Consider the following 16,313-nt stretch of genomic DNA (forward strand, 5'->3'; position numbering starts at 1 on the left):
ACAATCTTACACCCCTACATACTATCAATGCCCTTAGAAAAAAGATTTCAACTTTATCACCCCAAGCAGACCATCAGGATTACCTCCAGACCTGCACCTCCAAACATCTTTAAAGATATCCTTCGCACAACTTGTGCAGGGGAGGTACCTAGATGCTCACTTAACAAGTCTCTACCACTAGGTCATTCCCACCTTAGCCAAAAACCTCCCACGTTAGACCCATTCTCAAAAAGAAAAACCTCCACTTGGAAAAATATTTGAAATAGCAGTGTTTACCCAACTTTTCCTTTTTTACAGACAATAATATCTCAATGCCAGACCAACAGTCGGGCTGCAGACTAGGCATAGGCACAGGGTCAGCCACCATATGTATTTGGGGTGATCTAAAACTCACAGTGGACAAGAACCGATTGGCCACCCTATTGCTTCTGAATTTACCAGCTGCATTTGACACTGTGCAACATCACGTTACACTCCATTATCTTGGACTTCTTGAAAATCATCTAAAATGCATTGCTTTTTAACTCTGAGACGTACAGTATAGTTTACGTGCCACTTTTCACATTAGCGTCTCTAACCCAACACTGTGACAGTCCTCAAGGGTGCGCATATCCCCTCTATTATTTAGCATCTTACACCTTACCAAACCTGATTAAATCATTCAACCACACCTGTTACAGCTATGCAGATGACATCCAAATCATTTTATAAATGGATGTCCTGGAAGACCTCTACAAGTCAAAAATTGATGACTACCTTTGCACCATAACCATCTGCTCCATCCTTAACAGCTCCCTGAGCTCAGGTAGACTTCCTCCAGAATGGAAACATGCTCAGATAATCCCCATACGCAAAAATCTCAAGATTCCGACTTCTGAGTTGACCAATTATCGCCCCATATCCCTGCTTCCCCTACAGAGTAAGCTCATTGAAAGACACATAAACAAACATCTGTCCACTTTAATCGAATCCTCTCACCTTCTAGATGTCTCCCAGTCTGGCTTTCGGGCCATACACAGTACCGAATCAGCTCTTATGGAAGTAACTGACAACATCAGGATGGCACTAGACAATGGTCAGGCAGCACTTCTGGTGCTGCTTGACCTGTCAGCAGCATTTGATACCACTGCACATCAGATCCTACTGCAGAGACTACAAGACATAGGGGTTCAGGGGCTTGCATTGAAGTGGATGACTGACTTTCTAACTGACAGAACCCAGACCGTCACCCTGGGTCCTTACAGATCTACCCCTTCTAATGTTACCAAGGGGGTCCCTCAGGGCTCGTGTCTGAGCCCCACCCTTTTTAACATTTATGTGACCCCCCTGGCTAAGCTCATGAGGAACTTAGGGTTTAATCCCATATCATACGCAGATGATACCCAGCTCCTCCTTACCTTTGACAAGAACAGACCAGACATACAGCTCATCTTCTCCAAAGGCATGATGGCTATCGCCACCTGGATGCGAAATAACTTCCTCCAATTAAACACAGAGAAATCTGAAATCATGCTGTTTGGAGGAGCTGCCATATGCTGGTCGCCTAGCTGGTGGCCTGAGGAGCTGGGTAATGCCCCGTCCCCTAAGGAAGTGGTCAAGAACCTAGGCATCAGAATCAATCAGAACCTCACTCTAGACGCTCATGCCAACACCACTGCTGGCACCTGCTTCTATATTCTAGGTCTACTTAGAAGGATCTTTCCCCTGTTACCCCCTTCCACTAAAAAAACGCTGATGAAAGCCCTGATACTAAGTATACTGGACTATTGTAACACTTTGCATCTATCAGCCAATGAAGCTTCCCTTAACAAATTACAAGTAGTGCAGAACACGGCCGCTCGCCTTGTAGCAGGCGCCCCACCTAGAACTTCTTCTATTCCTTTTCTCAAAAAACTCCACTGGCTTCCTGTGAGAAAGCGGGTGAAATTCAAGATAGGCTGCACTGTCTTCAAGGCCCTAAATGATTTAGGCCCTTCCTATCTTTCTAATAAGCTAATCAAGTACACCTCCTCACGTTCTCTCAGATCAGGTACTAAACTCCTACTATGCACTCCTAGAATTAAAAAAGCGCGCAATGGAGGAAAAGCTTTAACTCATCTTGCCCTTGCTTTTTGGAATGAGCTGCCTCTTCAGCTTCGCAACTGTTCGAACCTTTCTCAGTTCAGGAAACTTCTTAAAACCCACCTTTTCTAGCTCTCTGTTCTGGCTGTTTAGTCTACCGTCCTAAGCGCAGAGATACCCCCTTGGGGTGATTCAGCGCTATATAAACCAATAAACTTCAAACTTCAACTATGAATATCCATCTAAAGCTCAACACCACAAACACAAAGATCATGACCTGCAACATTGGCAAAAATACCAACATACATAAGTCAGAAACTTAAGGGTAACCATGGATTCAGACCTATGCTGGATACCACATGTTAAAAATATCACTAAGCTTTCCTTATACACCCTGAAAACACTGCGTTGCACCTTCCCATATCTTGTATACCAATAGAAACGGCAAGCCAATTCTCACCCTCCTAATTTCCAAGCTTGTCTATGCCAACAGCCTATTCCTTGGCACCCTTAAAATCATCAAACACAATACAGCTAATCCAAATGATGACAGAAGACTTCTTCTCCAACTTCCCCCAAGAGAATGCATTGGGGGGAGGAGTTGTCTTAAGGGCTAGGGTGGTCGACCTGGAATCTAGGGAATTGGGTTCGAGTCTCTGCAATGACGCTGAACATCCTGTGATTCTGGGCAAATCACTTAATCTCCCCATGCTTAACAAAAATGAATGTGTCCTCATGTAATGCAACTGCTGCTATGTAAAGCGCTCTGATACCTGATTCGGGTAAAGTTTGTGCTATATAAAACTCTGAGAGAGAAAAAAAAAATGCATGATTATAATCTTGCCATCAGTCTACTAGCTACCTACAGTTGAAGGCACTCCACATTGTGCACAAAGCCTCCCAAGGTAAAGACCAGTATATCTGTAAGTTAGATTCAAGTACTACAAACAAAACAGGACACTGCTCCAGGCTTGCGTCACTTATCATACTGACTTACCATAAGAAATCCATAGGAGATACTGCTTTCTCAGTACACGACTAGCCAATATACAAAACATCTAGGAGCATATACGCTTCAGAAGACAGTTAAAAGCATGGCTATTTCAAAGAAAACAAAATCTTCCTACGGGCCTTTGGATAAAACCTGGAAAGGTAATTTCCCTTTCAGGTTAAAAAACTTTACACTATGACCGCTTCCTTACATCTCACAAAGACACTCAGATATGGGATGATAGTTACAGAGTCCATCCCCGCAGATCTTTCCACTTTTTTCCCCCTCTCTCCAGCGGCCATGCCAGCTCAGACCCAAAACTATAAACAAAATGTCAGGTTGGACAACACAGTGCAGTAGCCAGTTAAGTAGACTAAGATAATAAGAAATGGCATGAAAGGACATGCAGAGATTCTTGAAGCTGTCAGCTTACTGAAAAACAAAAACTGTGAGTCTATCTCTTGCACCTCAATTTCCAGCACACCGCTGAGTGCTGCATCCCGAAAACATGATCACCACACCTTGGGTGTCGTCATGGAGAACATGAAAACACTTCCCACATAGGATCCTAAAACAAAGACAACAAATATCAAGCCACACTTCCTACATGAAATAGCATGCTGCCGATGTAGGCAAACCCTTTAGTGCCACTTGCAGGAGTAGAAAGCTCTACTTAAATGCTGCAGTGCACTAATACTGATATAGCCCAGTTTGCAATCCCTTAGAAATGATATCAGAAGTCACTGGGTTTCTTGGAGAATTCCAATGTGTCCATTTTTCTTATAGAGGTTTTCAAAGAGATGGCAAATTCTGCACATGTATGATTGTGCATTATCACGTGATTCCCCCCTCCATCAACCCCCGTAACCCCCTCCCCGCCCCCCCACCCACCAGGGAAGAAAATAATTTTTCATAGTGATGAAGCCACTTCTCGGGACGTTCCCTGCAAATTGCTCTCTTAGTAGTGTACTTACACTTCCATTTGACAGAAGTAAACTTGCATGTTCTCAGAGTGGAAACGTGCACTGTTAGTGGTATTTGAAAACCAGCAAACATGTGGGTGTTCACCTCTTTTACACGATTCCCCCCCAAAACTCACCCAGTCCCAATCATAACGCTAAACATGCACTTCTGTCACATGTGATACACTGGTTATGTATGGTTTCCTTACTGAAAATGCATTTTCCAAACGTAAAATTCCAATCATCATGCTCTGACTTAATTTATGCTTGCAAAGGTTTTTTGTGCACCACTGTTAAACTTATTTGAGAAAAGGATTTGTGAATCAGGCCTTTGGCACACCAGCAAAAGCTCACATAAAACCATATCTAGATGTTGATATTATTAATTACTGCTAAGAACAAATGTATCACAAAGGAAAGGCTAACTAATGAACCAGTCATAAAGGAGACTTTTATCCAAAGTACTTCGAATCATGGTTTTAGAAAGAAAGGCAGACGTGGCTTCTTAAGGAAGTTGTTGGATACAGTAAGTTTAGAACAATGAGGTCAACATAAAGAGATGAAACACGGGAATGTTGCGGAAATAGGAAGTAAAATCTAGAATTATTAACCTATTGGTATGGCAAGTGTAGAATAAAGCAGTCACATGCACAAAAGACTGTGATATGTTGTTAAAGACCGACAGGTGTGTACTGGCGCAGGTCATCGAAATTAACATGGGAATATTGCGTTATATTAAGTATTTTGATAACCAAACCTAAGTAGATTAAAAATGCATCTGTGCAAAGAACTGCAGGACAATTAAGACATAAGGCTGAGAGTTACCAAAGCACCAATATGTGTTTACATTTAAACACAACTTCGATTTTTGGACCTTTGTTTATTGACTTTTTTTTGTTACTCTTTCATGTTTTTTTCTTTGTGACATGGATTCTGGTTAATGTGGGTGCTGGTGAATAAAGATCTGTTGATGCACAATAAAACAGTGAGTTATTGTGATGCTAGTAGTTTGCATTATCACTTTGTAAAAGGTGTCTACATTACATCCACAAATCTTGAGACAGCCTATCTAGCAGGACCTGAGCAATTTGAGTATTAAGTAATTGAGATGTTAATATTGGATGAAGCGAGTAATGGATCCAGAAGGAATGGATATCACAATTGTAGTAGTAAGAGTGTCTTGGCAACTAATTAAGTGTTTGGTCTTGCCAATTGTACCGTTGCAAGTATAATCATTCTGAACAAAGGGAAAAAATATTCTGTGTTCAAACCTGATTCTTAGGTCCGTTGTCATTTGCTTTGGCTTAGAATATAGTCTCTGGTTAAAAAACAAGATTATTGAACATTTTGAAAACGTGCTAACAAATCTCCAAAATATTGTGCCCAGTTGCTATGAAATTGAGGTTGACTCTGATTATAGCATCCACAGCACTAGCTGCCAAGATCAGTCGGTCTGTATGATAGAATTATTTACAGTCTATTCTCCAGTATTTGAAAAGAGGCACAAATAAACTTGTTTCAGTAAAATTGAAAAAAGTTATTTGGTGTTCGGCTCCATTTTACCCACCGTGGAAGTGATGTGTGCTATGCCTATAGAGGCACCATTCCAGCACACTGAAGTCAGTTATTTTCGCGGCAGTTCGGGCTGGACTGTTCCCATGAGGAACAGAGTTAAGTCTGAATTGCCAATGGCTGGGTCCAAACTAGGGTGGCGTGGTGACCAAAAGAACGGTGGATTAAACCCAGATCTTTGTGACTGGGCATGCATGTTTGCATTGTTCAGCATTCTGTCCTTTATTTGTTCCTTTTGATTTTGTCGCCCTAAGTGGGAAGGGTATGCCCCTTGTGGGTCGCGTGCTCACTGCAGCACTGGATTTAAGCTAGCCTGGCTGATGAGGGGTAATGCCCTGAAACTGGTCCCAGGAGGCTTGTTTCTGATCCAGGGAGGAACTGGCTTGGCAGTTCGGGCTGGACTGTCTCCATGAGGAATAGGTTCAAGACTGATTTGCTTATGGCTGGGTCCAAATTGGGGTGGCGTGGTGAGCAAAAAAACAATGGATTAAACACAGATCTTAGTGACTGGGGTGAATGTTTGCTTTGTTCAGCATTTCGTCCATCATTTGTTCCTTTTACCTTTTCATGTAGGTCAGAACATCACTTTGTCTACCTTCTTTGCTCTGCCTCACTCTTCAATAGAGGAGGAGAGATTCCATCATCTGGACTCAAAAAGAAAATAGTCATTCCATCTAGAACGCACAAAAGAGTTCCGGGTGGATTGTCAACTATTGGTGGGGTATGTTGGTGCTAAGAATGGTACGGCCGTGCATAAGAGGACCATCTCACGATGGATAGTACTGAGCATAAAGATGTGCTACTCTGTGGCCAAAAAGCAACCCCCTGAGGGCTTGCGTGCTCATTCAGCCAGAGACAATGCTGCAACCACTGCGTTAGCTCATGTAGTCTCTGTCCTAGACATCTGTCAGGCAGCAAAGTGGTCATCTTTGCACAGGTTCACTGAACACTACTGCTTAGATGGTAAGGTCTGTTGTGACGGGCACTTGCCCATTTGGTCATGCGGGACCTTTTGATTTAATCTGTCGTAGACCCACCTCCTGAGAGGTATTGCTTGGATATCTATTCTAAGGTAGGGAATCTACAGCTTGAAGACTCTATCAGATGAACATGTTACTTACCTTCAGTTATGCTGTATCTGGTTGAGACTCTATCTAGCCGCAGGTTACTTACTAACCCTCCCATCCTCCCTGCTCTGCAAACTGATTACATAGGGTCTCCCTTTTTAAGGGACTTAGCAATACACACCAGTGTGTCAGCATTCTTTTTGGCACTGCCCATCTGGTGTGGAAAGTCGCAAGAAGGAACTGACATCAGCATGCTAGCACCTATATGGGCACTGCAGCCTTTACTTCTGGTGACACAGACGAACACCACCACCTTCTGGCATGCAGGGGTATTGCCCAAAAAAATTCCGGATCCAGCTGGCACTTTGGAAATATTCTAAGTCAAGAAATCTGTCTATATAGACACCCCACCAGATAAGGTGTTACTGAAGGTAAATAACTTGTTCATTGATGACTTTCCACAGTGGAGCCCAGAGATGTTCCGATCTATTGTCACAAATCCATTCAAAAGTAAAAGGATACTATTTAATACAGAACACCTTCCCTTTTGAAATAGGTTTCCGACCACCATCAATTTATATCTTTTACTTTTATGATTTGTGAAACCTTTTATATCTGATCTAATTAAGAAACTTGTTACTAATGACATCTGTATTAATAAGGAATTTGTTTAATCATGAAATTGAGTAAGTTCAAACATCCTTTTCCTTCATTAGTTTTATGTGTGAGGGTAAAACATTTGTGAAGATAAACGCTCACATAAATATAACAGTACTCAATTTTGTAAGCGTTCAGTCTGTAGCTGCACTTGTACAGATGTGTACGTAAACAACTTTTGGCAAAATTTTGCAGGTCTGCTGTAATTAAATGTAGGTAAAAAGGAGGTAGAATATACTAAAAATGTAAAAGCTCATGTGAAACTGCACATGATCTGTTTCACATAGTTGTCAGTGAGGCGAAGGTCTAAAGGAAGTTCGTTCCAATGATAGGCCACCAGATATGAGAAGGAGCGACCCTCTGCTCTGACCTTCTTTATGCGTCTGGTTTTAGCCATGGTGCGATTACAAGACTTCAAGTTTTGTGAGGTAGCAAAAAATTTGACTTTGTCCTGCAGGATTCTGGAGCCGAGTTTTACATAAACTCTATGTGCATAGCACAGGAGTTTTTACTTGGCCCTTTGGCGCGTAGGCAGCCAGTGTAGCTCTTTCAAGCACTCTGATACCTAGCTGTACTTATTTTTATTGCAAATCTGCTTGGCTGCTGCATTCTGAATTACTTGCAGTAGAGAGAATAAGTAATCAGCCATACCAACCTAGAGTGCATTACCATACTACTGTTTGCTGGGCAATAAAGTCTGGGTAATGGGTTTTCTCCAATTCAAATGGATCCATATAAAAAGTCTCCTTAGTAATTTTAGCATGGCAAAACATTTCCCACACAGTACTCAGACTTTATCTTACATGGTTAGTGAATTGTCTACCAGGATTCCCAAATTTTTTACAACCCATATGGGCTCAGGAGCAGTACATAGTGATTGGGGCCACCAGATTGCGTCCCAGACTAGGTGTGCTCCTCCGAAAAGCTGGATCTCGGAATTCTCTACGTTTAGCTTAAGACAGTGGTCTGTCATCCAATTCGCAGTTTCTGAGAGGCAATTAATCAAGTTGCTCCTAGTGTCCTCATATCTTTCTTCAATTGCTATCAACAGCTGCGTGTCATCCGCATAAGAGCAGATATTAAAACCCCATTTATTACCAATCATGGCCAAAGGTGAGACATACACATTGAAAAGAATTGGACTCAAAGAGACTCCTTGCTGGACACCACACTTGATAGATCTTGGGTTGGAAGAAAAGGAGCCCATTTGTACTCTTTGAGTTCTATTATATAAAAAGGAACTAAAACAATGAAGAGTTTTGGAGTGTAGTGCTTTTTCATGTAGAATGTTCAACAGGAGGTCATGTGATACGGTACTGAATACCGCCGACAAGTCCAGAAGGATCAGAGTGGCGGCTTTTCCCTGGACCACCAGAAGTCTGATGTTATCTAGTACCCCTAATAAAGTAGCCTCTGTGCTGTTCATAGCCCTAAAGCCTGTCTGTGAAGGATCCAAGAGCTTATTAGACTCGAGAAAGTCAACCAATTGTTTATTTACCAACCACTCCACAATTTTTGATGGATAAGGAAGTTGAGAAATTGGTAGGTAGTTCACAAGATTAGAGACTTGCGTGCCTGCTATTAATCCGGAAACACAGCAGAGTCTAGCAATTGATTAAAGATTTGCGTCGCATAGGGGCACAAGACTGATGCTAGGCCAGAAAAGATAAAGTGTGGACAGGGTCAAGCGAAGAACCCGATTTGACCTCTGTCACTGCCTTCGCTACTTTCTCTTCTGTAAAAGGGACAAAGTTTCCTAAGTGAGGATGTGCTTCAGAGTGGGGATCTAAAGCTTCGCAATCAGTATCCTCTATTGTAGGTTGTTTTTTGAAAACAGAATAGATTTGGCAAATGTTTTCAAAGAAAAAGTTGCTAACTGAAGGGGTCAATGCTTGGGACATGCCAGCTTGTTTACAAAGTTCAGTCACTATTTTGAATAACTCGTGGGTGATTTACGGTTTGGTTCAATTTTTTTTCACAAAGTGTGATTTCTTAGCACATTTAAGGGAATTATGATATTTCTTTAGCTCCACTTTGTATATTAGCCTATCACTATTTTCTTTTGTCATTCTCCACTTATGTTCCACTGATTGACATTTTCTTTTTAGTAGTCTTAAGTTCTGGCAAATACCACTTTTCGGATGGTGTTTTCCTATTAAGTTTGTTTTCTATTCTGGGGGCACAATGATTCAGTGTGTTAGTGATTTTTAAGTTTAGAATTTCCACCTCTACCTGTTCAGGGAGTGCCCTTGAGGCAGTTTGATCTCTTAGAGAGAAGTGGGAAGCAAACAGATCTGAAGTTATGAGATTCCACTGCCTTTTTACCCCTGTTGAGGGTGTGAGCGGCCTGGTTTTCTTAACCTGCAAAATAAAAGAAAAAAAACGATTAAAGAGTGAGCAGTCCAGGTAAGGGATTCAATTCTTGAGACATTTATGGGCTCTATATTAGAAAATAGGAGAGCAAGTGTATGCCCGGCAATATGGGTGGGTCCTTTGATCCATTGTTTGAGCTGAAGAATCTGCATATCACTTTCCAGTTGTTTGACCACAGAATCTTCAGTATTTTCAAAATAGACACTAAAATAGCCTATTACCAGGAAATGATTGTTCCAGACATGCAAGGAACAGCAGAGATAGCAGTTTTGCACTAAATGAAAATGTGCCTAGCTGTTGTGCTGGTAAGTTTCAATTCTATTAAGGACACGGAGGCAAAGATTATGCCTTCTTCCTTCGCTTTATTTTAACAGCAGCATATTTCCAACAACACAATAACCAACTACATTTCCCATGAACAATAGGGAAACAAAGTTCCAACAGGAGTTCTTCCTCGCTGTCTGCACTCCAGTCAGCCAGCATAGTTCCTTCACGCTGTTTCCTCTTCCTTCACACTTACCATTTCTTGTCAGTTTTCACGCTTCTTGTTTGGAACCATAATTTCCTGCAAAATAGGTAGTGTCAGAGGGCTGTGCTGGAACCAATTGCAGTAAAACACCAACAAACAACACCATATGAAGAACTTCAACAACTCATTACCACTTTCTAAAGACCCATGAATGGCTTACTTACATTAGAACGGGAAGGGTCCACATCTTCAGAGGTCATTGGGCGGAAAATCCTCGCCTTCGTGTCCTTAAGAGAATTGAAACTTACCAGCACAACAGCTAGGCAAATATTCAGTCTATGTCAGGACCAGAGGCCCAGATTATGCCAGTTCAAAGCTTGTCGGCTACTAGCATTGCCACCTCCAGTACTGGTTTGAAATAAAACCTATTAAAGGTGGAGTCAGAGGACCAATCAGCTGCGCGCATCAAATCTTCCAAGCGCGCACCTAACCAAAAAGCCTTGGAGGCCATCGCTCCTCTCGCCGAACCAAACTGCTTTGTATCGATCCCTGCCTCCTTCATCACACAACGCACCCGTCTTGCGATGGTCGGGGACAAGACTGCTCTGTACGGTTTACGTAGCGCAATTTGCAGTTGCCTCTCACCCGAAGGCCGAGTTTCCTCAGTGAATTCCTTATAAGCACGGAGGCACTGCACTACACACAGTTTAGGGAAATCGGAAACGCTGGGTACGAAATGACCCTGGTATTAAACTTGGTCCTTCTACTTACCGTAAACGATACCCCTTCCTGGGAAAACACTCTGGCTGAAATGTCCAAAGCCCTCACGTCTGAGACGTGTCTGCACGAGACCAGGCATAACAGCATTGCCAATTTGGCTGTTACTTCCTTACGGGACAAATACCTATTTGGTTGCCAAGAAAGAGAAAGATTCAACACCCGATTCACGTCCCAAAGGACGGAGTATCGAGGTTCCGGAGGAAGAGTGAAGCGAATCCCTCCGAGAAGCCGGCAAACCAAAGGGTGTTCACCCACCGGAGAGCCCTGCACCATAATGTGACCAGCCGAAATCGCGGAGCGGAAGGTATTGATTGACCTATAGGCCAGACCATCCTCCGCCAGACTCGCCAGAAAATTAAGGACATGGGACTCCATCTGCCCCCACGGGAGCGACACTCTGTCACACACACCGACGACATCTATGCCAAGCTGACCAGTATCTCTTGGTCATGCCCATGCCTTGGTGAGCAAGCCCTCAGCTTTTCCGGAGATCCGCCAGGCCATCCTCTTCAACGTTCCTTCCACTACCAGCCGATGGGGCACGAGATCTGGATTGAGGAGAATGTGAGGACAGTGGGGGTCTCGTATTGGACAATCCCAAGAAAGTTCCAGTAGAACCGGAAACCAGACTTGAGACCTCCACCAGGGTGTGATCAACACCACCTCCGCCTGCTGGTGGCGAAGCAAGGCGCACACTCACGTGATCATGGAGAACGGAGCGAAGGCATAACCGTGCTCCCGCTGCCAGTCGTGGAGAAACGCATCTGTCCCCTCCACCTGCGGATCTGGCCGCCAACAGAAGTATCTCGTTAACTGATGATCTAGTCGTAACGCAAAAAGGTCTACCGAGAAGGGGCCCCATTTCTCCGACAACTGGGAGAAGACCTGAGGCATCCAGGAGGTGACGAGAGTGCCAGTTGGCCATTTCGTTCTCCCGCCCCGGAAGGTACTCCGCCGTCACTGAGATCTATTTGTCTAGGCAGAAGTGCCAAAAGTCCCTGGCTAGGTTCCCCAACATCTTGGATCTGGTGCCACCTAGGTGGTTGATGTACCGGACCGCAGAGATGTTGTCCATCCTGAGAAGGACAATTGTACCCTGTGTTTCGTCCAGCATTGCACCGCAAATGACCCTGCCAGCAGCTCCAGGCAGTTGATATGCAATGTTCATGAGTGGTCTAGGCTCCACCCACGGAGAACTCTCCGCACCTTGCTCCCCAACCGGAGCGGCTGGCGTCTGATTCGATGACAATATCCGGAGCGGAACCGAATATGGCCCGACAATTCCACGCCTCCTTGTGGGTGAGCCACCATTCCATCTCATCCCTCACATCGTCCGTCAGAGGTATCGACTAGGAGTATGTCCAACCCTTCCTGAGGTGATTCACCTTCAGGCGCTGCATGGCACGATAGTGCAAAGGCGCGGGAAAAATGGCCTGTATGGAGGAGGAGAGAAGACCTACGAGACTCGCCAGTTTGCGCAAGGAAATCTGCATCTTCGCCATGGTCTGGCGTTGTTCATGCCTGATCTTCGCCATCTTCCTGGCGGGGAGACTCGGAGTGGAAGACACAGAGTCCACATTGAAGCCTAAAAAGGTTGCACACTGGACCGGAACCAACAGGGACTATTTCTCGTTTATGACAAATCCCAGTCCCTGGAGAAGGTCAACTGCAGTCTTAAACTGGTTGGACAGCCTCCTGGGGCACTGATCCAGAAAGAGCATGTCGTCCAAGTAGACGATCATTTGAACACCCTGCGTGCACAGGAACTCCACCGCCGGTCTGAGAACCCTTGTGAAGCACCACGGAGCAGAGGATAGCCCAAAAGGGAGCGTGGTGAACTCGAAAACCTGCCCTTCCCTCCTGAACTGTAGAAAACGCCGATGAGGTGGGAAAATAGGGACCGTCGGGTACACGTCCTTCAGGTCGAGCCGGACCATCCAGTCGAGTGGTCTCAGCATATCTCTGAGGTGTTGGATCCCCTCCATTTTGAATTGGCGGTAAACCACCCACTCGTTGAAACTTTTCAAGTTGATGACCGGCCGCCTTCGACCTTGTCGACTAAGAAAAGATTGCCGATGAAACCACCTGGATGCTCTGCTGCGTGGCAAATTGCCCCTTTTTTGAGGAGGGCGGAGACCTCTTCGCGTACAAGCTCGGTATCGTGTTGCGAGAAGAAGATGGGACGGGCCGAGTTAGCTGACGTGGACGGCCATGAAACTCCAACCAGAAGCCCTGGACCGTCTGCAGCACCCAAGTATTGCACGCGAGGGAAACCCAAGCCGGGAAAAACAGTGCCAAGCGCCCCCCCCACCTGCAAGCTCGCCGAGGGTATTACACTCACCTCTTCCAGCACCCTGTTGCTGGCCTCTTTGGTCTCCACGGCCACAGAACTTCTGCCCTCTGGTGGGATAGAAATTGTTGAAGTGGGCATTGTCTTGATATTGTCCTCTACCGGAGCCTTGCCCCCTGTCAGAGTTGGATAAGCGGCCGGTCGTGCAGCCCCTACCACGACCAGCTCCTTGGAAAATCCGGGGAGCAAAAACCTTCCTGAATTTTGACTGGGCTCTGTCAAGTGAGGTGAAAGTCGCCACAAACTTTCCTAACTCTTTGACGAACGGGTCGTCAAATAAGCCTCCCTGGGCCACAGCGCTTGCCTCCGTGGAAGCTAGGTCACCTAACTTGGGGTCCACCTTAATTAGGAGCAACCGCCTTCTCTCCGTGGAGAGTGCGCAATTTGCATTTCCAATAAACACTATCGCACACTGCGCCCAGCTCGAGAGAACGTCTGGGGAGATAAGGGCACCGGACACCTTGGCCTCTTCGGCCATGTCAAGAATTTTGGTGACCGGTCCCACTGCATCTAGTAGTTTGTCCTGGCACGTACGCCAGGAGCGATAAATGCCCTTTTTAGGGTCCCGTACGAATTTCGCTAGGAAGGTTGCCATCTTGGGATCTATTTCGGGTGTTAGGGCAACCTTTCCCTCCAAACTGGGGCGGGGACACTCTGCCTGAAGGCGGTTGCGAGCGTCCTTGTCCATTGGTTTGCGCAGATGGCTCGCCACATACTGGGCCACTTTATCCCCGGGAACCCACTCCGTAAACCTTGGGTGGACAATGTCGTCTGGGTCCAACATATCAGAGGCCCCCCCAGGGCAGAAGTGAGCGTCGGGAGCCAAGACCTAGAGGAACCTGCTTCCTCGTCCGTGTCCCCGGGGGAGTCGCCGTTATCAAAGGGGTCAGGGGAAGCAGAGGCGATGTGGTGCAGTCTGCGAGGGGCACCGGGTCAGGCTGCGGGGGCACCTGTTTCAAACAGGCAAAAGCATCTACATCCACCCCTTGAGGAAATGGTTTCTTAGCAGTGGGAGAACCAGAAGGTTGAGGCGCAGGAGGGGACTTAGGGGTAACTGGCATGGGAGAAGCCCACTTGGCGCACTCTTTCGCTATCTGCACTGACAGGCGTTGCTCCAAAGGCTCCATGGCTTGGTTGACAGCCCTGTAGATGGAGTCATCCACTGCCTGGTAAAAGTCATCATCCCAGTGGAGGTACGCCAAGGGATCCTCCTCCTTGTACTGATCTTGCTCCGACTGCATAGTCTTGGGTAAGTATATTAGGAGCACAGGCCGCTTGGTGCTGAAAGCAATATTTTAAAGGTACTGCAGGCGCTCTGTTTACAAGCTGGGAGGGAGCCCAGACAAATAAGGGTGGTCAAGGGCACACAATTAATGGGCAGAGCTCTAGGGACACACCAGCCCTCTGATCACAGGGCAGCCACCCAGGACAGTGCCCCACAGGCACCACAAGTCACGGTGCAATTGCGACCCCGCAGGGTGTTCAAGTATGTCTTACAGACCCTCAAAAAGCGTTCAATGAAAATCATGGAAAAATACAGACCCCCACAGGGCGTAAAACCGGGTGGCAGGAGGCAAGGCTGAGCTCTCACCGGGCAGCACTCGACAGGACTCTAATGCTAGTGCCTGACTCGTGCTGCCCATAGAGAGTGCACTACGCCCACTGGCGGCGGGAGGACCACACCACACCTCGCAGGGAATCAGTCACGTAAGATATGTTAAAAAACGTCCCGTGACTAAAGGGAATCTGTGCAAACTCGAAAAATCGAGGAGGAAACAGCGTGAAGGGACTATGTGGGCTGGCTGGAGTGCGGACAGCGAGGAAGGACTCCTGTTGGAACTTTGTTTCCCTATTGTTCATGGGAAATGTAGTTGGTTATTGTGTTGATATGCTGCTGTTAAAATAAAGCGAAGGAAGAAGGCATAATCTGAGCCTCCGGTCCTCACATAGAATTAAGATTTATATCCTGGGAGCTTGTAAATTACTGCTCTACCAAAACATTTTATAATCTTCGCTGGACACCTGAAAAACTAAGATCTCATCGTCTCGTAGTGGAGCCACAGGTTCATGGAGACAAGTGAAGCAATCTTTAAAAAGAATGGTTATTCCTCCTCCCTTCTGCCCTAATCTGTCGCCTTTTAGCAATGTGTAGCCAGCAGGAAGGACGGAGGCAATATCAGGGGAGTTGTTGTCATCTAACAAAGTTTCCGTAATGAAGGCTTAAGTCTGGCTTCTTATCTGCTAAAATATCCCAAATCTCCAGACAGTGTTTGGGCAGTGTTAGTGTTCGGTTAGTGTTGTGAATGTAAACCCAAGTCCTCATTTTGGGAAACATACCTATTGCAAATACTACTGCATCTCCTGGCTGCGTGGTATTGGTGTGCTTTGAGGTTCTTGTACCTGTTTTGTGTCTAATGTAATTCTGGTAGATTCTTAAAGTTCTTTTTAAACATTTGTTGTACTGTGCTATTGTACCTGTAGGTTATGCTATTTAAAAACTTACTGTAAGAATTTTCAATCGTACACTCACCAAATAAAGAATTATGTGCAGAACATGTTCTCATGTTTTTCTACAGGATATGCAAGTGACTGGTGTTGAAGATGACAGTCGGGCTCTTAACATCATAATTCATAAGCCTGCATCTAGCCCACATTCCAAGCCTTTCCCTATCCTCCAAGCCAGATTCATTTTTTCTGACCATATCCGATGTATCATAGCAAAGCAGCGCTTAGCAAAGGGACGCATCCAGGCTCGACGTATGAAAATGCAAAGGATATCGGGTAAGCTGATTGTACATTTCTCAAAGTTATTCTTAATTTTTTCATATAATACAACAATCACATGTTTTTCTATTCTATAGAATAACGCTGACAACAATATTTTATTGACCTTTTGTAATAGCTGAATTTAAACAGTGACACTATAGTTCACACTAGTTTCTGGCATATGTGGTTAGATATTGTAAACCTTTATAGAATAGGTGACACACAGTATGAAGGTTATTGATGGATGGCACGAGTTTGACCTCCG

General features: G+C 45.2%; 1 protein-coding gene across 4 annotated transcripts in view; it reads left to right on the forward strand.

The window, feature by feature from the left end:
- Positions 1-16,313, forward strand: part of CLEC16A (C-type lectin domain containing 16A) — a 645,672-nt gene that overhangs the window by 488,038 nt on the left and 141,321 nt on the right. For all 4 annotated transcript variants that reach the window (XM_085632123.1, XM_085632125.1, XM_085632126.1 and 1 more), the window contains exon 20: positions 15,859-16,063. In XM_085632123.1, coding sequence (XP_085488249.1) covers positions 15,859-16,063 — 205 coding nt within the window. The remainder of the gene's footprint in view (positions 1-15,858; positions 16,064-16,313) is intronic.

The sequence above is a fragment of the Triturus cristatus genome, chromosome 10, assembly GCF_964204655.1.
Source record: "Triturus cristatus chromosome 10, aTriCri1.1, whole genome shotgun sequence".
Lineage (NCBI taxonomy): Eukaryota > Metazoa > Chordata > Amphibia > Caudata > Salamandridae > Triturus > Triturus cristatus.